The 23,745-nt window shown below is 39.9% G+C and overlaps 1 protein-coding gene across 3 annotated transcripts in view; it reads left to right on the forward strand.

Annotated features, from left to right (window-relative positions):
* The window catches only part of GOLIM4 (golgi integral membrane protein 4), a 34,791-nt gene extending 11,353 nt beyond the window's left edge, over window positions 1–23,438 (forward strand). The window contains exons 2-16 of one of the 3 annotated variants that reach the window (XM_074834317.1): window positions 4,319–4,393; window positions 5,663–5,712; window positions 6,455–6,508; window positions 7,029–7,179; window positions 8,942–9,024; window positions 9,600–9,683; window positions 12,582–12,749; window positions 13,549–13,881; window positions 15,060–15,298; window positions 16,500–16,579; window positions 17,071–17,183; window positions 18,390–18,557; window positions 19,288–19,356; window positions 21,096–21,176; window positions 21,520–23,438. In XM_074834317.1, coding sequence (XP_074690418.1) covers window positions 4,319–4,393; window positions 5,663–5,712; window positions 6,455–6,508; window positions 7,029–7,179; window positions 8,942–9,024; window positions 9,600–9,683; window positions 12,582–12,749; window positions 13,549–13,881; window positions 15,060–15,298; window positions 16,500–16,579; window positions 17,071–17,183; window positions 18,390–18,557; window positions 19,288–19,356; window positions 21,096–21,176; window positions 21,520–21,678 — 1,907 coding nt within the window. In that variant the 3' untranslated portion in view covers window positions 21,679–23,438. The remainder of the gene's footprint in view (window positions 1–4,318; window positions 4,394–5,662; window positions 5,713–6,454; window positions 6,509–7,028; window positions 7,180–8,941; window positions 9,025–9,599; window positions 9,684–12,581; window positions 12,750–13,548; window positions 13,882–15,059; window positions 15,299–16,499; window positions 16,580–17,070; window positions 17,184–18,389; window positions 18,558–19,287; window positions 19,357–21,095; window positions 21,177–21,519) is intronic. The other 2 variants (XM_074834318.1, XM_074834319.1) reach the window with 2 other exon arrangements.
* Window positions 23,439–23,745: the final 307 nt, after the last annotated feature.

Consider the following 23,745-nt stretch of genomic DNA (forward strand, 5'->3'; position numbering starts at 1 on the left):
TCAGAGGAAGATTGCAGAATAGCATAAGAAACAATAACACTGAAATGAATGAAATTTCTTGCATCGTGTATATTTAAATCCCAGTGTAATCTTAATTTTCCAGTATGTAAGATGGTGGGAGCTGGGGTATTTTTGACTCTGGAATTGTGCTTCTGATAGACCAAAATACCAAAGTAACACAGTTGCAAAATTGCTGGTAATGTAAAATTGGAAATATTTTCTTTTAAATATACAATAATGGCTTATTTGCCTTAATAATAGTTTTACTGCTTAGGGGTGCAAAGCAAAGATAAGAGAAATAACCATGACTGTTAAATAAGCTTGCTTTCATCACATTGCTTGACTCCTGTGTTGCAATTAACGTTCAGCAATGGTCACAGTGGTGTAATCTTCTGAGAACCTATAGAGCACTGCACACCCCCCCTTATTCTCCACTTTCTTTTCTGTATGAGAAAAACTTAAATCAAGGATTTGATTTAATTGGGCTCAATTCAAGAACTGTTAAATATTTCCTTGTTGAAGTCAAAAGGTGTTTTAACCAGCTGTGATGTTACCAGTTCTGTTTCTGGGCTCTGTTCTATGAGGCTGGATCACCTCTCTGTGAGTTTATATTGATCTTTGTTCATTCATGTAGGTTATGTTATGTAGATAACTTAAAGAATTAAACTGATACCTTCAGTTATTCCAGCTTTAAATAGTGCATATTAGCCATTCGATGACAATGTTTTTCCCCTTTTTTGTACCATACTAATAAATGTGACAGAGCAACAAAGTTCAGTTATTTGTGGAAAGATCAATACAAAATTAAGAACTTACCCTAGGAAAAAATTATTTGTGAAGTGCCCTGTCAGTGCATCACACCAGTAGGAATTTGTCAGATTCCTTATACAGGTTCCACCCCCCAGCTGGAAAACCTATAATAGAAAAGATGTTTTTCAATGTATTTATTTCTTTGAGATTCTTGCTCAGACATCTTATATCCAGGCTGGTAGTGAAGAGGGAGAAATCTCCTGCTGTAGTAACAAGAGCCTTGTAGTTTGGACTCTGCTTGCCTAGGAAGTTCCCAACTGGTGGGAATAATTTACATTTATAGGAGATAAACTCCTATATACATACTTACAAAATCTGACCTGCAACCTACTCCCCAAAAGAGCAAGTGAGAAAATATAGAAGCTATGCTTTCTTAATAATTAATCAAAATCTTTGTTACGTTGCACATTAGGAACTTTTATCAGAGAAAAACATTGCTGAACCAACCAGTAAATGAACTAGACGAGGAGAGGTGTAGGAGGAAGTTTTTCTTAACCATTTTTGGCCATTTGAACGGCTATTTTAAGACCTTGCTGACTTTGCTCCAGTATTGCAAAGGTTAGCACACAGAAGGTAGCAGTGAGGATGCACCTGGGAGGGGTGTAGACATGTTGCTTGAAAGTGCAGGGTGAAGACAGGAAAGCCAAAGCTCAGCAGAGATGCAATTAGCTGTGAAAGGTACAGAGCACAGTGGTCCCTAAAACCCAAACCATTCCATTATCTTTCTCCTTTCTTCCTGTCCTTACTAGGGGCTTGTTGTGCAGGGTTTCCCCCCCCACTTGTTAAAACACTAGGAGAGGCTGAGGAAGGTACGCTTGCAGACAAAAGCAGAATGGAAAAATGTTACCTCTGAATCCGTTTGTGGTTTAGTCTGTTTGCCAAAAAGCCTATTTCCACCCCTGATTGTATGGGAGGGGAAACCCATTATGGATTTTAATTTCTCTCCTGAGTTGCTATGCTACAACCACGGTTCCTTTTGCAATGTAATTCAGCATTTGCAGTCTTCAGTGCCTAGATAAAACCATTACTGTAGTGCTGCAATTTTTTTTTTTTTTTTTTCCTCCCCTGAAAGTTTACTTGCTGGTGACTTTGTGAATATTCATTACATGCTTGTTTTGTTGCAGAGGATGTTGGTACATTAGTTCATCTTGACTGATGCCCTTGACTTTAGAAGATAAATAGCAAAGTAGAGATAGATGACAAGGATTGATTAGCAATCCAGCTTCTAAGCCAAAATGTACACACTTGTAGATAAGCCAGTAGCTAAAGAGCCTGCAGAATGCACCTTGGTGGAATTAAGAACGTATTTTAAGGTGCAAGAAGAGTTTTCTGTGGCTGCCAAGATATAAATCTTTATTTGATGCTTCCTGTTGAAGACTTATGTTCACCAATGGTTTATTTCTCAGAAAATGAGTTTCCTAGTTTTGAAGGAAATATCACACATCCCATTAACACAAATTAATAACTCTTTAAAAGAGTGCAAATACAATCTTGGATGGTGAAAGACCCTTGTGTTAAACTGAGCTTGAACAAATATAATTGTACATTTGCAGGAGTTTTAATTAATAGCTTTGCTGCAAACTTGGTAGGCTATTTCAGATAATGATCCTTCAGTCTAGTGAGTGGTGAGGAAAGGGTAAATAGGTCCTGATGTGCCCCATTGCATTGGAAACTAGATGTTCAAAACACAAGCTGAATGAAATGCTGCTTTACTGGCAGCTAAGTGGTGGGACTCTGTGCCAGAGGATATTGGATATCCTAAATACACATGGATACAACAATTAGACAAACTCTTGAAAGTAAAATCCATTTTGGAGTGGTGTACTCAAAGGACCCGTGGTTGCCTCGGACAGTCTTTGAGAGTCATAAAATGCTGGGAGACAGTGCCAAGGAAACACTGTAAGCTCACTCTGTGTATTCTGTATTGGGTGTCTACTCTTGTCAGGGCCTGAGAGATGGCACGGTTGGTCTGTTGGACCATTGATATGATCAAGAGTAGTTGTCATACTATTAAAAAAATCTAAAAATAAGATCGTCTCTGCCTTCTGTGATCAAACCTGGAGCAGTCTGTCCCATGCCATGCCACCCAGCATTCCAGGTCACTGCCAGTCATTGCTGCTGCTCTCTTAAAAACTGTACAAGCCAGCACTGCCACCAGAGAAACTGTTACATGCCCTGTCCCCCACTGCTAGGTCCTGCTGTCCCATCACCCACGGCAGCGAGAGCAAAGGGAGGGACAGTACAAGAACAAGCAGCAGAACCACCTCTTCTGGTAGCAGTGTCAGCTCAAAGGGCTTGTAGAATTTGGCAAAGATATCAGAGCATCTTTCCAAAAACCCACGTGCATTTTTTGTAGTCAGTGACCCCGCTGGAGGGGACAGTGACACACTGTATGACTACTGTTACCTGGTCTGCTGAGGATGTTGTGGGTTGTACTATGAGTGGTGCCCCTAAAACCTCAGCTTGTTGCTGTATGCAAACGCTGTATGCAAAACACTTCATTCATTTCTAGACTACCGTGTGGGTATTTTGACTCAATTAACGGAAATGCATAAGTGGATTTAAAAATCGGTGAAGACTTAAGTTTTTCTCTCAAACTGAACACTTGATTCCTGATGAGCACTCCCTGCCCTAGCCTTACAGAGAAGCATCTGGTTTAGCTTTATACTTCCACTCTCCTAGCCCTTCAGATGATTTCTTTTGTCCTTCCTGCCTTATCTGTGTAACTGGGGGGTGAAAAACCCCTCAAAACCCCCCAAATCCTCCTCAGATTATATGGCTATTGCAAGTACAGGCTGCTTTACTGTATGTATACTCGCTGTCAGCACATGCTTACGTAGAAGTGTAGGACATTATACCTAAGTATTTAATTGTGCGAGCTGGGGGTCTTCAGCAGTGCTGTGGTGTAAAGGATACTGTTATCCAGGCTTTACAAAAAAGAAGGTCACAGAAGACTGAGTTGTCCAAGTTTTTGGAAGAATTTAGGAATGGATCTCAGGTTCTCCATGTCTTACAGTGCAGTGCTGCCCCTTTTTAAGCTGTCCTGCTCTTGTGCATCTCTCTTCCCTCCTTGTGACAGTGTGTTTGCTGCAAGGATTTACTCTGGCAGGGAGGTTGTCCTGCTTTACTTCCTTGTCTCTTTACAAACAAGGCAGGAGAGAATGAAAGCATGGGGAAACGTGTACCCGCACACCTAATAGGGAAAGAGGATTTGGTAGCATTCACGTAGATCCACCATAGCTCACTGTCTCCATAAGCACTTAAACGGTTATCCCATTCTATGCTTATGCAATGGAAATAGCCCAGAATTCAGGATCAATAAAGCATAGAAAAAAGAAAAAAAGTTACTGTCCCAAATGATACAAACAGTCCTTTATCCTATGACCTCATTCCACTTGCATTTTTCTGGTACGTTTTGTGCCAGTGCTCTCTAGGTGTGCTGGGGGTGGATGGTGTTTTTTGTAATATTACTTTTAAAATGAATTGTGTACAAAATTTCTCTTTTCAGTTGTATATGAGCACAGGTCAAGATTAGAAAAGTCATTACAAAAGGAAAGGCTTGAACATAAGAAAGCGAAAGAAGGTAATAATATTCTTTTCCCTTTGACATTTAAAATAACTTGATTGTTTTAGAAAGTAACTTCAGATGTATCTTGTTCAATTATAAATGAGTTACCAATATATAACGCATTAGCAGGACCACCTTGGCAGATCTGTGGTGGTATTTTTGGTACATCTTTTCAATTTACTTTTTTATTTATTTTTTTTTAATCTAATCTTTTTTAAAAGTAATCACCTTTTTAGTACCATTTACAGATCGCTGCAACATGGCATATTATACACAGTGAATATGTGTATATTGATGTACATAAACCTAATACATATGTGGATTATGGGCATGTGTAAATTCTGTTCCAGTGTGCTGAAAATTTAACATGTACCAAAAACTTGGGATATTTTCCTGCGTTCTGCCAATGTGAAATTAGACTCTGAATCAGTACTTTTACACATGCTTAAGGGTAAACACATGCTTACATACTTTTTTCTGATTAAAAGTTAAGTTCTAGGTGCGTGTCAGGGGGAAATGTTGGCACACGTTGTATTTCTTGCACACCTGCCCTCCATGAAACTTCAGCAGAATGCAATACTCTGAGTTTCCTCCACGGTTTTTATTGTTTTAAATTAACTACAATATTCAGAGTAAAGCCTGTATTCCTCCTAAAACTGAGGACTCAGCCGCTGGATTAAAACTACTTTAGCAAAGATTAAGAACGTGTAAGAAACTATTTTTATCATGCAGCTCTTGATAGCTTTCTGGTGCCATCTAGTGTAGAGCTGTCTTATTGCTATGCAAAGGTGAGTTGGCATTTTTAAATCCTGAAAAGGGGATCAAGGAACAAAAGGGGAAATAGGGGATCAAGGAACAAAAGGGGAAACTTTTGTTTTATTTAAACTTAGTCTAGACTTTCATGCTTCTTAAAGTACATTTTTTTTTTTTTTTATCCTAATACAAGAATATGCAACTTACAAATGTCCTTTTCCTTTTGAATGATGCTACTGGGCCTCTACTGAGATTTAATTAACCATCTGTAGTCTTCAGCCTGTACCCCCTATATCTCACACTAAGATATGAAACTTTTTAATGAAAATGTTTTGTCAAATTTGAGCATTTTGTTAAATTTTCTGTAGTTTTTTGAAGATCTTTTGGAAAATTACAACTTCCTAAGTATTTGGCTCTTAAGAGAATTTATGTATGCAACAGTTATGTTATTTAAGTACACAGTTATGTTATTTAAGTACAGATTCCAATCCTCCTGTTTTCTTCATCGGTATTTTCCCTTTTATGTTGTAGATTTTCTTGTTTATAAACTAGAAGCACAGGAAACACTAAATAAAGGAAGGGTAAGTCATCATTCATAGTACAAGTTTTTAATAGTTGATGCTATTTGAGTTGCAACAAAAAGGAAATGCTTTGCAATTATAACTGTTCAAAGAGGTCTCTCAAAATACTAATTGAAAGAGTGCTCGTTTATTCAATTTCTACTCTGCATGTGTAAGTGCATTGCAGTTCCTAATTATTTGAGCTGTAACAGGAGATCCTCATAGCTTTCCAGAAAATTAATTTAGAAAATACCCGCCTGTGTATATTATGGTAGTTCAAACGTAATGTTGCCATTTTTAAGGGGAGGAGGGGAATAATAAGGCATTAGAAACCTTTTTGTAGCTTAGTCCACAGGGAAAAGGGCAGTGACAACTTTGTAACACATGGTCTTTGAACTGGAAGGTATAAAAACATCAAGAAACTTTGTTTTATATACCGAGTGCTAGAAGGAAAGCTGTATCTGGCAAAGGACCCAGAGACCTGTAGAGAACTCTTTATAAAAAGTGAGTAGATTAGGATTTTATGGCTACTTCATGTTGAAACTGGGGAGCAGTTTGTGAGCTGAGTAACCTAAGTTAAAACACATTGTTGCTGCAGTAAGTGCAAAGTATATACGCTTGCTGTGTCCCAAAGCAGGTTGAGAGATTAATTTGTCTCCTGGGGAGTTATGTCCCTGGGCTTGGACTCCTGAATAACTGCATGTACAGAGGTTAGAGGAATGACAGTATTGTTGTGTTTAACACTAGCGCTTTCGTTTTACAGCAAGACTCAAATAGCCGATACAGTGCACTGAGTGTACAACACCAGATGTTGAAGGTAGGTGGCTGGGATACCATCAGTTTCACAGGATACTGGTATTCTGCTGTGCCAGGGAGATGTGGCCTCACTGGCTTCTGGTAATTCGCTCCAGAACGTCAGTACATTGACGGTGCCTTCCTCTTGCAACAGTACTGCTAAAAGATGATTTACTGCAGTTTTTCCTAGTCAGGCTTTCCAGTGGGTAATTTAATCTTATCAAATGCAATTGCTTGTATGGAATGCCAACTTATCAGACTTTACATAGCTTGGCATGTAAGGAATTTCTTAGACACATACAGCAGCTCCCAACGGGACAGTGCAAGTGCAGGGTGAGGTGACGTAGCCCTAGAACAGGAGACTGCTCATCACAGAGATCATTTTGTGTTTGAAAGGAGCTGCAATATGCATGCTTTGAATAATAAACTTCTTGTTATGAATGCTTCCTATTCATCTGGACTTATTTAACAAATTGCCAAAGACAATATTAGCCAGATATGCAGATACAGAACTGTTCCAGTGTCCAATTTGGTATTTGCAGAGTCAACATGAAGAACTAAAGAAACAGCATGCAGACCTTGAGGAAGATCACCGAAAACAAGGAGAAGAGTTTAGCAGAACGTTCAGTGATCACAAGGAGCGATACTTACAACTGCAGCAGGAAAAAGAACAGGAGATCTCTAAGCTGAAGGGTATATGCAACCTATATCTGGGTGCCCATATTAAAATGTATATTTATCATTGTGCTCTGTGTGATGCGAGACAGAAAGGCATTGTTTGTGCTCTCACTAACAGGTCATTCATACGTCTTATCCCTCCTGATAAGTTACATTTTCTTGATGATTTTCTGTAGCCTCTTTCTGAATTCATGTGTGCTTCGTGTTTCTATCTAGATTAGAGAAGTAGTGAGAAACACAGCACTTAAAACCCCATCAAGTGTCAGAGGATGGTTTATCCAGTCTTTCATTTTTAGTTCTATGACTTGTGTAAACCTGGAAAAATAGATTTGCCTCTTTGCCTCTCATTTACAAAAAAGGAGTAATCTGTTTGTCACTTCTATCAGATATTTAATTGTGCTTCTTTATGAAGTGACTTTACATACAGTTTAGACCTCATTTTCTCATATGCATCAGCTTCTCTAAAACCTGTTGCACCTGTATACTTGGATGACGAAGTATTCATTTTTTACTCTTGGCATCCGGTTTCCTATTAAAGAGATTCTTCACAGTTTGCAGACCTCTCCAGTCACAGAATCACAGGATGGATTGGGTTGGAAGGGACCTTAAAGCCCACCTAGTCCCAACCCCCTGCCATGGGCAGGGACACCTTCCACTAGCCCAGGTTGCCCAAAGCCCTGTCCAACCTGGCCTTGAACGCTTCCAGGGAGGGGGCAGCCACAGCTTCTCTGGGCAACCTGTGCCAGGGCCTCACCATCCTCACAGGGAAGAATTTCTTCCTTAGATCTAATCTAAATCCACCCTCTGTCAGTTTAAAACCATTACCCCTCATCCTATCCCTACCCCCCCTGATCAAGAGTCCCTCCCCAGCTTTCCTGTAGCCCCTTTCAGTCCTGGGAGGTCGCTCTAAGGTCTCCCCGGAGCCTTCTCTTCTCCAGGCTGAAGCCCCCCAACTCTCTCAGCCTGTCCTCACAGGGGAGATGCTCCAGCCCCCTGAGCATCTTCATGGTCCTAATTACACAATTGCATAGAACAAAAGGATGAGGCTTTCCCCATCAAGGGCCTTCAGCCACTTTCTGCCATGTGTCACTAACACATGAGATAGTTTTGGAGCTGTCTGCAGTTTTGTCTGCACAGTATTTTGCAGGCAGAGGCTGTGTTTATTAGTTCTGCCTTGGCACCACAGCAGTGAAGTCATACAGCTAGCTCTGGATTGCAGCCTAGCAGCTTGAAGTGTGGGAAGAGCTTGCCTGTGTCTGCTTGCAATATTCCACATCAATATAATGTAAGAAGTGGGAAGAGAAGCCCCTCTCCCTGGACCCAGAATGTAAAGCTTTTTATGTATGCTCCCATCTGGGCACCTCTTCCAAAAGAATAGCTTAGTCCTACGACATAAAATTCTCACTCGCCAGATGCGATGTGGGGGAAGAGAGGAGAGTGGCTTCCTCCCTGCCTTTTAAAGATTCAGATTACCGTAGTGAATTTTGCTGTCTGCAGTCCCCAGCACGAACAGCAACGCCTAATTCCAGTTGCAGACTGGTTGTGCTAATATAAGATTTAACCAAATTTTACAATTTTCTGCTTGAAAATGTAAAGCTTTTTATAGGACAGGGGAGAGATGTAACGTAAATAAACCATATAATTACTCTAATCCGTTTTTACTATAGCAGTTACGTAGGATTTTATGTAGTTTGTGTTATAGTCTTAATTTTGGTGCTTAATCTACTATTATAAATCTGACTGGGTTTAAATTCTGTATGCCATTTCTTTTAAACAGAATCCCTGTATAACTTACGGGAAGAGAACCGACAGTTGAGAAAAGCTCACCAAGACATTCACACCCAGCTACAAGATGTCAAGGTAGGTTTTGTTTTGAGGAGAACTTTCAAGACCATTAGGAAAAAGAAAAATTTTCCCAAGTTTTAACAAGCCAGAAATGGGCTATGCTAAAGACTTGTAATTTCTGTTATGTGGCAAAAAGGAGAGGAATATGGCTGAACTAGATTTCTTGTCTTTTGCCACTTGCACTTTAGGTACATGCTAATTTTTTAAAAAAATAAGGAAGAGAAGTATTTAGTTTACAAATTGGAATTAGAAATTTGATTTTGCAAGTTAAGAATTGTGTTTTGGCAAACTAAGTTTGCTGAAATCAATGTTTTTCAGCTCTATTGTTTTTTAAACGTTCATCAACATCTACTCCAACTTCTAATCTTTAGTTACACAAATCCTGGCCTCCAAATTTTCTTTCCTGGTGTGCTTGCTTTCTCTGTTTAATATGCATTCCGTGTTAAATAAATAAATGCTGTCATTCCAACTCAGGATTTGCTTTTCGAAATAAACTGAATTATCTTCCTAGTTCAAAATCCCCCAGGCTACGTAATTTACCTTGAGAATGAACTTTATGTGAAACATGTAACGTTCTTCTTTTTGTGTAGCAACAGCATAAGAACTTACTCTCCCAACACAACCAGCTTGTAGTGACATTGGAAGACCACAAGAGTGCACTAGCTGCTGCACAGGTCAGAAAGGAAAGCAGCTTCTACCAGCTCTAACCTTCCTGAAACTTGTTTCTCCTAGTTCAGCTGACTGTCCTGTTATGCATGGAGCCTTTCGCATGGGGAATTCGCAGTTAGCACCACGCTGCACACTGCAGGGAAATGCATGAGTTAAAGGGTTGATCTTCAGAAGAAGCTGCCACAAATCATAGGGCTGTTGGAAAATAAAAAGCTGTATTACAGGCCCAAGGATGCATGTATTACTGATCAGAAGAGTATCTCTGCTTCCGTGAGAGCTGTCAAATACCTTTCTCTGTCTTCTCTGATAGAACTCCTATTAGTTTAACATCCCACACTCTGACATTCACATGTATCACTTATAAAGATGCTGGAATAGTCTAAAATCTCTTTTTGTGTATGACAGGAAGGTTTATAAGGCTATATGCATCAGTGCAACAGAGGTAGAGTATATATGGAGGAATATAAACTCCAGGTGGAACTCATATTATTTAAAAAACAAGCATTACCTTTCTTAAAACGTCATTTTCAAGTGAACTATCCATGAAGTGTAAACTTTGCTAGATTATTGCAGATTCAGTCAGCTGTGCCAGTACAAGCTGTGTAGGCCACAGGGAATCTGAAAGCAGGAGTAATGTTAGAGCAGAGGAAGACTATTGGTGAAAGATCAGAGGGAAAGGCAATGAGGCAGTGCGAAGTTATTTTTATTCCTGACTAATTTTCTTCATTTAAGTATTTTCACGGTCCACAAAATCATTAGCAGTATTAAAAGCATTGGATTTTTTTTTTTCCTCCCAGTTCTGCTTGTTGTGCATGTCAGTACGTGTAGATATTAAAAAAAATAGGGAAAGACCAGGAAAGTCCCTCACAGACTAAATATATGAAGACTCTTAATTTCCACTACTAAAGTATCCTGGCAGATAATTTTAAGCTCTTTTCCCACTGGCCACGTTAGCTACTTAGTATGTATTTGCTAACATCTGAAATTCCACAAGGGCAGATGTAGGGTCTGATTTAAGGTTCACCAAATCCAAAGGGAAGCTCCATATACTTCTCCTGGCTTTGATTCAGTTCTTTAATTAGAAAACCTGTGTCACACAAAGCCTTTCTATCTGCAATCAGAATGTGGCATTTATCAGATGGAGAACCTCTCCTTCAAGACAAGGCTTTGCACATTCTTTCAGAACAGAAGGTATTTAGCACAGTTCTGTAGTTTCTCCTATAAACCAGCTGCAGAAAGTTCACAAGGGATTCCTGCTTAGAAACACAGCTCGATAAATGACCCCTCTATTTCTAAGTGTATTCTAGACATTAAATATCAGTAGTCAATACTGCACTAATGAATTTGTGACCTGAATCTTTAAGGCATTGTAATCTTTGTGCTTTTCCATAGCTCAAACAGCCAGACAGATTCATTATATATTTTTATAAACCCTGTCTTTCTGCCAGTATTAATACCTTTGAAGCTATGGCCTGGAATCACAATGTTCAGCTTAGTGACTCATGCAGCAGAATGGAGTACTTGAATTCTGATCTGGACGTGCACTTTTTAAATATCCTAGTGTATTAGTCTGTCTGCATGGTCAGTGAGTGGGGAAAAAAAATTCAGACGCCTGCTTATTAGTCCTATATTAAGTAAATACTATTTTTTCCTTGTAAAATTTCTTATTGGACTCTCCAGCAGTTAATCAGGAAGCAGAAGTATCCCTCTGGAATGACAAGAGTAATTACTGTGCATTCTGCTTTGCTTTTAGGCCCGTCTGTTTTAATGGATGCCATAGTCTTTTGAAGATGCTTCGAGGTGCGTCTGGCTTCGGAGCTGTTATGCATTGCATCATGTCAATCTGTAGCACTGTGGATATTGTTTTGTATGAGTATTATGCATTGTACATCAATGCATCATGCCTGTCTGCTGTACTATTGATTGCTATGATACCACATAACACACCAAGTGACATACACAGTCACCGAGTGGAAACTGTAGCCAGCTTTTAACCTGAATTTCAAAAAGGATTATGAAATGCACCTCTGACTTCAAAATGGGTAGTAATCATACCCACCACCTCCCCTGGAGCAACAGAGAAACCCTCTTGTGGGGCACCACCTTTTGTTTATGCAGCTGGCCAGCTTTTATAAATCCTGCCCATCTCAAAAATTTTACTTTACAAGATAATCTTTCTTGTACATCTGCTGTGTATAGACAGGGACTGGTGTACCAGCCAGTCTGGATGTGCACATACTGGGCTTTAAAGCTCTTTGAAAGTATCCTGATATTGTACAAAGTTAAATAGCAAATCAAATTACAACATTGTACTGTTGCATTTCAGGAAGACTTTAGAAATTTACATTTTCTCTTCTTTTTCTTCCTTTTTTCCCCCTTGTTCTTCACCAGTGGTGTTCTGTGACTTTCTTTGCCTCCGTTCTGTACGTTCACTGTTGTCTTGTATAACACCTGTCTAAACGTGGAGGATTTGGCATTTTCATGACATATATATATACTTTAAAACTACTGTTGCTGAAAGAACTGCACTTCCTTCTGCCAGTAAAGGAGAAGTTGTGGTTCTCTCTATTTTCCTCGCTTTAGTCTGCCAGGAAAACTGCATCATCCCCTTTTGACAATTCTCCTGCTTGGCATGAAGAAAACAAATCTTTGTCTTTGTCCCACGGAGATTTTTCTAATATATTTTGTATGCATGTGCACTTTGGCTGAAAAGATCATGATGAATCAATGTTATCTAGTGTGTGGAAACAACCAATTTTAAAATCTCCTGTCCCTTCTCCTCCCTGGTATTTGCTCTAATGTGAATATTGAGTCTTTCTACCATGTGTCATGCCAGCAAGTTTACTCCAAGGTGACTATGTTTTATTAAGAAATTGATTTGAACATTAATGTGTTGACTTTAGTCCCAGGTGGAGGAATACAAACAGCTGAAGGACACGCTCAACAAAATGCCAAGTTTCCGACAGCCTGATAAGTTGGAACAACCAAATGAGCAATCAGAGGTGCGAGCACCATCTCCCCGCAGTGACTTCCCGATGCACCACGACGCTGTGGCTGAGGAGCATAAGGAGGTATAAAGTATTGACTGGCTACAGACACTACAGGAAGTGGTTCTTATTCAGCAAAATACTAGCGACGTGCTTAACTTCCATTGGAAGCATATGTTTAATTGTATGTGTTCGTCAGTTCTGGAGTAAAGTAGTAAGAAACAGTTTAATCTTACAGAGTAGTAGAAAAATCTATTCATGATGACCTTTTCTCACAGGGCTGTAAATGCACTTAAAACTGTTTTATGCAAGCTGTTTTAAGAAGTTGCTAAAAATCTTATTTTTTTGAATAGTAAGTGGTCTCTAAAATTTTAGATATCTCATGTATTACAGAAAAGCTTTAACAAGTTCTGAAGAAAATTGCCTCTTCACGTGTTTTATAAGATTCAGTGGCACCCTTAAGTCAGTATATTTAAAAATGGTGCACTATCTGATATTCAAACAGAAAAAAAGGCAAAGTTGTGGTTTTGTTTTACAAGAGTTCTTGGCCAGCAGAACCCACAGGAAATAAAAATACAAAGCTTCCTTTGTAGATACAGAATTGTATTTGTAATTGTAATTTTTCCACTTCAGATAAAATGAGGTTTAACCTACTTTATGATGCAACTGTCCAACACCTTGCATAGCTGCCCAGAGCCAAGAACCAGGTATTGATACCATCTGGTAGGAAGGGTGGCTTGTTCCAGAGCAGCCATTTGGCTCTCCTGACTACAGCTTCACTACTGCAGGCTGGAATAAAGGCATCCATCTCTGGTCCTTGGCTCTCTTGAAAACAGAAAATCCGTAATATCTTGTGCACACATAATCTTGTGTATGTTTTCAGAATGAGAAGCCAAAAGAGAGAGAAGAAATAAATACCCAGGAAAAAGATGACAGAGCTGAGCTTTTTCATCTGCGAAGAAGGGCTAACGAGGGCCAGCATGCCAAAGAACTAAATATTCAGGAGCAACAAGAAGCTGGAGAGGATGATGAGCAACGTGTTGATCAAGTTGAAGAGGAACGCAAAAAAGAACTTGAAGAGGAAGAAATGGAGCAGGCGGGTCAGCCTGAGCACCTGGAAGAGGAACAGGATCAAGTACCAGAAGAGCATGAATGGAAAAAACAGGAACAGAAAGAAGAAGAAACCAACATGTTGGGTGATCACCTTCATTCAGAGGTATGGAGCTCTTTTCTATGGATTGGTCAGATTTGCTGTTTAAATGGAGGCATCTCTTATCATTGCTGGCCCTGTATTGCACTCGCCTATTTCTAGGTAAAATCAGTGTTATATTTATAGAAAATTTGGGATTCAAAGCACTCAGATGCATAGGATTCAGGCTCAACTTCAGCACACGCATACTGCAGCGCTTGCCAAATGCAGCTTAATGAACATTAATTCTGCTGATAAAAAGCAACAGATAGAAAGAAAGAGCAGCCAGGTTGAATCCCATCTCCTACTTTAAATTTGAAGGCCGTTGGTAGCTGATGGGAAGAAGATAGAATGAGACTTATCTTCAGCACTTTGATGGAGACCTGTCCTGTCTTACTAATTTGATGCATCTCAGCAAATTGCAGTGTGCTTCCTTGTCAGATTCACCTACCTTCTGTAAACACATTTCCATCTAAATGCTCGCTGTCATTTGATAGGAAATCTTAACTGCAAGATGAACGTGACTAAAATAGCCAGGGGAAATCAGTGCGCAGCAATGGCAAGTCTTGCTCTAAATAAAACCAGCAAATCCTGGATTTACATTCTAGATTGGATCTCCGGTGGAAAATACATGTTACTGATCTCACGTTAGGCTTTGCAAACACTTGCTCTCCTAGCAGAGTAACTGTCACTCCGGTGTGATGAGAAGCCGTTGTTGGGGAGGTGCAGTGGATTAGAACAGCAGCAGTAGGTTAAGCTGGGAAACTGGAGTTAAAGTTACTGCTGACTGTAAAAAATGGGCAGTGTCTCACTTAAGGCTCAAAGCAACCCCTGCTGAAATTACCAGTTAAATCAATGGAAGCATATTTGTTGTCTACATTGTCAGCCATCAAAACTTCTTTTACCGGTAATATGTTGGGGGGGGAGATGTTATTATTATTGGTGTGTAAGAAAAACATGGCTTCCCCCAGCCCATTATCTCTTCTTCCTTCCCCATGTCTTTCACAAACACCCCAACACTTCCAGTCTGTGTTCAAAAAAAAATTAAACTTTAAGCTGAGACAAGAAAACTTAAAATCACTTTTCTGTAATTCTGCCTATTGCATGTAGCATCTGCATAATTTTCCCTCGTCACAGGTCTCTGCATGCTTGCTTCTGATCATTGAAATTATGATTAATCTATGACTAACACATTTCTTTGCCAGATAACATCAACAAAAGCTGTAACAAACAGACATAAGCCAGCTTATCAACAACAACTAGAGCAGCAGCATCTTGCAGCCCAAAGAGCAGAGGAAGCCAATCAGCTACGAGAACATCAGGAATCGCTACACCAGCAGAGACTGCGAGGACAGCTTTTACGACAGCAGCAGCTTCAAGAAAAAGAGCTTCAGCTGCAGAAACAGGCAGAACAAGGAGAAAATCTCTATAAAAACCGACTGAGGTTAAATTCTTTTACGTGAGCTTGTCATGGTCTGTGCTCTAGGTTTTATGGCTCCCACCATACCACCTCTGAAAAGAGGGTAGTTTAATGCTATAAACCTAGACTGCCCAGAAACTAAATTCAGTGAGCCTCGTCTTCTTCATTCCAAGGATAAATCTGATTGTATTTTGAGGGTTTTTTTCCTTCTTTTTTCTTCCTTTTACTATGGAAGCCTCTGAAGTCTGCAGTAATGAGTGCACACTGCCACGCACAGTCTTGAGAGAGGTTAGGGGCTTCCGGCCCTTGTCTTAAAACTTGCTTTAAATTAGTAATTATGTTCTGCTAAGCAGCAATTAGGATCTTGTACTACTGAGGAGCTCTGGTATCAGATGTGCATTAAGTACCTAAGCTAAAGTTCCTCTTAAATGTGAGACTAAGTAATTCCACGAGGACTTTCTGGACAAGAGTGACTAGCATTATTTGCATTGTAGAGACAAAATCATGATTTTGGGAGAAACCAACACCCTGTTGGTGTCATAAAGTTATTGTGAATGCAGTTATATTCATGATACTGTAGCTTCTACATGCTTTTCACCCTCCCTGCCATATTTCCTTATGCTTCTGCTTAGTTTAAAATTGTAGTGACAATTTTTTTGGTTTTTGGAATCTTAAGCTCATTGAATTTTCTTTGCTGAAACTTTGAAATATCAATTATTAACTTGACCCATGTTCTAAAAGGATTTGGGTATGAGAGCGCCTTTCATAAATTGGTAGTCAAAACATTCAGTCCTGCAAGAGCAACCACACAAGTAAACCCCTTTCAAGATGAAAGCTAAAACTGCTTGTTCAACAAAATAACTGATCCATGTAGTCTGTCTTTCAGACCCTTTATCTGAGAAGTTCTTTGCTTCCAGTTCATAGTATTTGTGCTTTGATTATGCCATATACTAGCTTGGGAGTTTGGAAAATACAAGGCAGATCCCATTGATAAATATAGAAAAACAGAAGTTAGTATAGTAGGACAAGAAAGTCTTTGTTCTATAAAGTATATCTTCTTTCAGGAAAGGTTGTGTGAAAAAAATATTAGGTAATAGAAAGCTAAACTGGAACCCATTCTGACAGGAGCTGGGAGAGGCAGAGAGGCAGTAGGATGGTTTGTTTGTTAAAGCAAACCCACACTTTTTTGAAACTGAAGTGATGTATTTGTGTTTAATTTTCTCAGCCAACAGGCTCATTATGATACCATGGACCATGATATTGTACAAGGAGAAGAACAGCAAGGTATTCAGGAGGAGGAAGGAGGTAAGATAAAATATATGTCCCTACCGTGTTCACAGGTTCCCTGTGTACTGCCTTTCATGGGAGATTTTAATATTCATTTCATATCCAGTTTGGATTCAAGTGAAATATAAACTTGCAATTTAAAACCAGAAACTCAGATAACACTGGCTGAAATGACTGAGTGAAATATAGGAATTACTGAAGATAATATCCCCATTCCTGAAAGGAACAGTGTCCTTTTGATTGAGCTACTAGGATAGGGCTTTGTGGATCTTGGTTACATTCCTGGCTCTGCCTGTGATTTTGTGTGATCTCTTCAAATTATATAATCTGTCAGTGTCGGTTTCCTACTAGCACTAAAACAATTCCATTAGCATTATATGTTTGGGTAAGCTCTTTAGGTAAAGGCTGCCTACTGCTAAAAGCATGTATGGAAGCTAGTATAAAGGAGACTCTTAAAAAGGCTAATTAGAAACTGCTGTAATACTATAATAATATCAAAAATTTGTCAGCTTATGAACGTGACAACCAGCACCAGGATGAAGGTGAAGATGGTGATCAAAATAATGCAAATGAACAGCAAGAACCAGAACATCAAGTAGAAAATCAGCAGGCTGATGAATCAGTGAGTATGAATTAAGATGCTATGGATTGCAATCGGTACTGAAGTGAAAACCCAGAAGTCTCATCTGACATAATTGCGTGTTACAGAAATAAGATGAACCAGAGGTCTGCTAGGAAGACAAGTTTGACAGTTTAAAACTACATCTAAGATCTATTTAAAGTTGTCCTTACTGATTTGGGAAGAAATCAAAAAAAGCTTCCTTGTTGGAAGCAAGTTGCTTTTCTACATTCCTTTGATCTGTGCTTTAGGTGGAATAAAGGATTTGGACTTAGCAGGGACCTGAACAGGTAAATTTGGATTAAAAAAAAAATAATAGGAGTAACTCATTGGTGGTCAGTCAGAAAGAGGGGTGATGGTATTTTTCATGCTATCGGTAGTTCAGAGGGTAAGAGCCAACTCGATAGCCACTGAAACCAGCTGGAGTCAGTACAGAAGTGTGAGATCTTGAAAGCAGACATACCTTAGCACTGAACACAGCCGTGATATCGATTGCACAGAGATCTGGATACAGGAGATTCAGTCCCGTGCCTTCCCTCAAAGTTCCATCTTATTTGGTGTTGTGGAACATCAAGCGTATCATCTTTACTCCCCTCCCCCTCAGCAAATTAAGGTGTATAGTAAATATTTCTAAAGGATCTTTAACGTGTCAGCTATAAAGGTATCAGAAATGCTTTTACTGAATGATAAGTAGAAGGAAAATGCTCGTTTTCTGAATAGCAGAGTATGATGAAAAGTGAGTGTTGCTTCCTTTTGTTTTATTATAGACAAGGTCAATATTGCAGGACAGACTGGTACTGAAAGATCACATCAGCTCTTTTGAGCCATGACCATCTAAACTCTTATCTCTCTTCACCTGGTCTTATCAGGCATTGTCAGTTGTCAGATAGTCAGTAAACAAAAGGAGTTCAGCAGCCTGTGTGAAATAAGTGAAATAAGTCATCGGATTCAATGTGGTTTTTAGCAGACAGAGACCCATCCTGCAGGTCTGGGTTCAGCGCTGAAGTACCTTTTTTTTCAGGAACAGACACTTCTGTAGTGGCTGGGGTTTGGTCTAGTGACCCCTGAGGCCTGTCGAGAGATTCCAGCTGGTTTCAGCGGGTATGGAGTTGGCTCTAAGGTAGCTCATGCTAGGGTAGCTTTCAAGTGAAGCAAAATTTGACTGTGAGATAAAAATACGTATTTAACATTCACTTCTGGAAATTACAGAAGGCAGCCATGGAAGATGTGAATCCTGCTGATGACCCCAACAATCAGGGAGAAGATGAATTTGAGGAAGCTGAGCAAGAGAGAGAAGAAAATCTACCAGATGAAAATGAAAAGCACAAGCAAACCAGTCAGAAACAAGGACATCCAGGAATGGAAGAGCACCTAGTGGTCAGTAGAGGGAAAGGAAGGTCTGTAGGGCCTCTTTAAGGACAGTGTGGCACAGCTTGGTGAGAGAACACTGAATTTTGATTTTTAAAGATCTCTTTTAAGCCATATATGACACGTGCAGGTAAAAGTGTGGAATTACTCCTAGCGCTGCACTGGTCTGTCTCTCGTCACTGGCTCCACTCAGCAAGGTTCTATAGTCTTGTAGTTCAGGCCCCTGTATTTACCTTCACACCAGGCCCTGCAGGAAACACCCGTTCATACAATCCTCATGTCCCTGCACAAATCCCTTCGGCTGCTTCTGTGCCACCAGGGCTCAGTCAGCTGTAAGCAGTGGTGTCGCTTTCCTTCTGCGGCCGTTCCAGCGAATGCTGCGTGTTTCAACCGTGTTGAAACTGTAAACTCCTCTAGGCAGAGAGAACCTGTATTTTTATGGTGTTGGTCTTTAATGGTGTGAATATTTCATTGTCTTCCTGCTTAGTACAGCAAGCCTTGCTTTATTCTGTGAAGGGATTTTTATTATAATCATTCTGCTGTCATCTGTTTTTTAATTTAGGGCAGTTCTAAATCATGTAGCTAGGCTATCATCAATGCTAATGAACTTCTTATGCTATTTTTTGTTACTTTAGCTTTACATAAAGTTTTAGTTCCAGAACAAGAAGCTTTAACCTTCAGTCTTCTAAAGTTAGTAGGCATGCACGTAGAACTGAATTTTTACATGATCCTTCTGCAGATGGCAGGAAATCCTGACCAGCAGGAAGATAATGTGGATGAACAATACCAGGAAGAGGGAGAAGAGGAGGTAAGGAAATGGACACAAGGCATACGTGGGCTCAGGTGGCATAGCACCTCTCCGTTAACATTCAGCGTGGGTATCTTTCAGAGCTGTAAGATGAACCCAAATCACTTTGACTTTATGAAACCTAGGAAGTCTTTGCCGTTACTCTGCTGTCCACTTCTGGACACATTTAGTGTTACTCATGCTTATATGCTGCAATCCATTAGTCTTCATGCAACACGGTATTAATTGTGCAATAATGGAAAAGATGAAGCCATTCACAATGTAAGACAAAGTTCCTGAAAACCTCAAGCCTTCCGAAGGTCACTGAAAACCTCATTAACTTTGCCTCTCTAATCACCCACTGCTGTTCTGAGCAAACCGCTTCCTTGGCCGGTTACTTATTCTTTAGCTCTGACTTTGATTTATCTGTGCTTCTCCTAAGCAATCCAGGTTACGTAAGCCCTGGCTATTTGTGGAGTCAGTCAGGAAGCTGTTGGCACATTGCTTTGAACTGGAGGAGAAAAGGAAGGGAAGGGACTTTTTCCTTTGTCTGTTGAATGGTGTCCTCGTTATGCATGTGCTAGCATAAGCTGCCCTGCAGTTCTTCAATGCAGACCTAATCGATTGCTGTTTTCTACTTCATTCATAATGATTTACAAAAAGCAATAGAAACAGCTACTCATTATTCTTTTATGGGGAACGCTTTGTCTAGATTAGCTGGTATGCACTTAGAGCTCACCAGTTCAGAATAAGGTTACTTAAATCAAAGCAGGTCGTTAGGAACTGGAAATAGTTGGCCTTTGGCAACTCCTCTTTGGCTTACAGGAACTGCTACTGATGTTGGGAAGACAGTTGTTGCTGTTGAGCAGGAGAGTGTGATGGCAGCTGCTAGAGGGAGGGAGCCCCGTGGAAAGCAGCAGGTCTCATCCTTGCTCTGTGTGGCAGGGGTGGGTGGCAGCCCTGAGTGGCAAGTGCTTCCCAGCCAGGTGAAACAGCTTTTTTTTCCAGGGGGAGAGCTGTATGGCCTTACAGGAACATCTTGCCCAGCTGGCAGGACATCATTTGGAGCAGATACATATAACAGCATTCTCCAAAAGCAAATCAAGTTTACTTCCAAAAGCATGCCTCTTTCAAATTGCACCTGACTGTAAAGGGATGTGGAGGTGAGGGAGAGTGCTGGCATCGAAGTGATAGATCAAGATGTGAACATCTGGAAACCAGATTCAGCAGGGCTGCCTCTCTCCAAGGATAGAGTTGGAAGAGATAATTCTTTGCTCCCAATCCCCCTTTGCTCTTTTGCAGTTTCCAGGGGCAGTTGGCGGATGGATCGCTCAACTGCTGGGAAAGCACGGACAGAGTTACCCTTAAACACCTACATCACTTCGCAGAACTGAAATAGTTCTGGGAGTTCCTTGGGGTGGAAGTGCCACTAATGACTCTGCTGTGTCATGACACTTACTATGAAGGACAAAGAGAAAATAATATATATGTAAAGTTAAAACATGGAATGGAAGTCCAAATGCTTTAGCTGCTGATGAGAGAGTCTCTGAAAATTGTAGTTAAAAATGCTCTCAAAGCGAGTTTCCTGATTATTGGGCAGTTGCAGTTTCTTTTCCTCCTTTAACCTCTCTCTGCCCTCTCCTCCCTTTCTTTTGAATCTTTGTTCTGTAAAAGTGTAGCTGTGAAAATGCATATGCTTATGCCACAGGGTAATTTTTTAAAGGAAATTAAAATCTACAGAACATCTCTGTGCTTTGTAGATCCAGGAAGATTTGACTGAAGAGAAGAAACGAGAACTGGAACGCAATGCTGAAGAGCCATATGGTGAAAATGATGAAAATGTAAGTACTGTGTAAACCCACAAACTCGGTGACATGATTAAACACTTCACGTAACTGTGATCATGTCAAAGTGACATTATATAATAATAATTGTAGCTTGCTTTAGATCATAGACCTTAAAACTTTGTGCTGTCCCAACATCCTTTTGCTCATCCTTCCACCCCCACATCCCTTCTTGCTGCCTGGAGGCCTTTGAAAATCTTTCCCTGTTTCTGTCCATCAGCTCTAACAACTCCAGCTCACAGTCATTTTTCCTTTTCCTTAACTTCGTCTCATTGCCCTAAAATAAACTATAAGAAACTGGCAGTTGCACTGAATCTGTTTAATTACTTTTTTCAATCAGGCTGATGAAAAGAATAACAGAGGGGCAGATCAAGAGCAAGAAATGCAAGAAGAGAACAATCAGAAAGAAGTTCATGAAGAAAATTATGAGGAGGAAGAGGAGGAGGAGGAGGAAGGCAGAGCTGTTGCAGCAAAAACTCGTAGACGAGGGGAGATGTAATCCTCTTTTTTTTTCAGCACACAAATTCCTGTTTTGTTTTGTTTTTTTAAAGAAAACCCCAACAACTTTTTTAGGATATTTAATTTCCAAACAAAAGTTTGTTTTACACTTTTTACTTTTCTATTAGATGCTCTCATACGTTTATATGAATACTGTATTTTGATACTCTAGATTAGGATTTCTTTTCTATTAAAGCTGTACATAAACAGACATCATATAGGTTTAATTTTTTGTAATTCTGGGCATGTTTTATGAAAGGCCATTTTGGAATACACTTTCACCTTGTCCAAGTCTGAGATGTCTGGCCTAGTTTCAGGTACATTCAACATCTGAGGGAATACACCTAGTGCCTAAACCCAGCCGCCATTAGTCACTCCACCTCTCTTTGTCTTCCTTGACACGACTTTTAGGACTAAGGGCCGGCCCCACTGCCCATCTGAGGCCTGATCTGCGCCGCTCGCAGAGGCCTGGGGGGGAGTTTCATCCATTATAATCTCATGAGATTCTTCAAATCCTTGAAGATAAGCACATACCTAGCTCTTTGCAGGACCAGGCCTTTTATAGGTGCAGAACAGTTATAAAATATGCAAGTTTTACAAGCCTTCAAAGTACAGCCAGGTTAACAGCTGTTAATTTTGGCAGCTGTTTATATACTGTTCAATTATGCATATATTTTAACGAGCAGACCTAGGTACTTCAATTACATGCACTACATAGCAGGTAATGCAAATGGTGCTATGCTGAGGTGAGATGGGAGCTGGAAACCAATTTGGACTTGAAGATCTGTTTTGCCAAATCAAAACACTACAGCTGTCACACGAATGAAGATTTACAGAAGGAACAATTTTGTTGTCCTAGTTAATATATAAAATATTTGACCAGAGAAATATAATTACGCTGCCTCAGTGACATGCTTTATGGAGACTGTAGCGAGGGGTAAGGTACCTTAACTGAGTTGACATGATTGGTGCAAGATGTTGAACTAAGGCCTTTACCTTTTACTTATTTATTTTTAAGTCTATGCTGGAAGGATTTGTGTCCCCTAGTGTGAAAAATCAGACTAGAGACAAATCCCGCAGGAGTTTTTTTGGAACAGCAAACCTCTCTAGCACTGCATGCCGAAATATAAGGGGTGGGGGGGAAATGACACAAAACCTGTGCCTTGGTAGGGTACTATGAACATAACCACAGTGCATGAATATATACAATATTTGTATTGGTACAGACCCTAGTTATTTAATATATGTTAAAAGGAGAGTGGGAATCTGGATTTCCTAGGCTATGCCCCATTGCTGGAAATGAGGCGCACAGTAGCTCCCCATGAAAGTGGGTGTTAATATATAAAAGGAGAGGGTTTGGGATTTTTCCCTTTTTTTAATAATGATGCATAGCAATGTTTTTAGTTTAGCTTTTTATATGAATGTAATTTAATTCATTTTTCTACTAACGCAATTATATTATGTTTTATAGTTGGTTTCCATTCTTTGCAATTTTCCTTAATGGCCCAGACACAGTGCTTATGTTTCATAGGAATATTTTTGTCAGTGAGTATTTTGGGTTTTCCAGTTATCAAATCAGATTTACCTTATGTATAAAAAAAGTTTACATGATACTGTAAAATGTATAATATGTACATAATCTTCAGAATACAATTATTTTGGTAAATTGGCCTGTATTTTTAATGTCACAGTTGCAGTATTTAATTATTTGAGGCATAATAAAACTTGACTGCAGTCAATAAACTAGAATATAGTTACTGATCATGCATAAGTGTGGTGGTTTGTTGCAGTTTTCCTAGTGCTGCCTTCATCCTGTATTTTAGCAGAGGACAGTAGAGACTGACAGGGGAGGGAGGGAGGGAGGGAGGAGCCGGGATGGCAGTTGCAGGGCAGAGAGGCAGTGTTAGGGCCAACATCACGCTGGGGGCAGTTTTAGCCTCTGTCAACATGCTCTTTTAAGTCTCATTACACCCAAGGTCTTTCTCCAGCTGGAGCAATAACAACCCTTAACCTCTTGTAGCAAACATGGGGCTGTGAAAGAGGAGGAGGCAGCGCCCAGACCCTTTTG

This window comes from Strix aluco, chromosome 9 (genome assembly GCF_031877795.1).
Source record: "Strix aluco isolate bStrAlu1 chromosome 9, bStrAlu1.hap1, whole genome shotgun sequence".
NCBI classification, from domain to species: domain Eukaryota; kingdom Metazoa; phylum Chordata; class Aves; order Strigiformes; family Strigidae; genus Strix; species Strix aluco.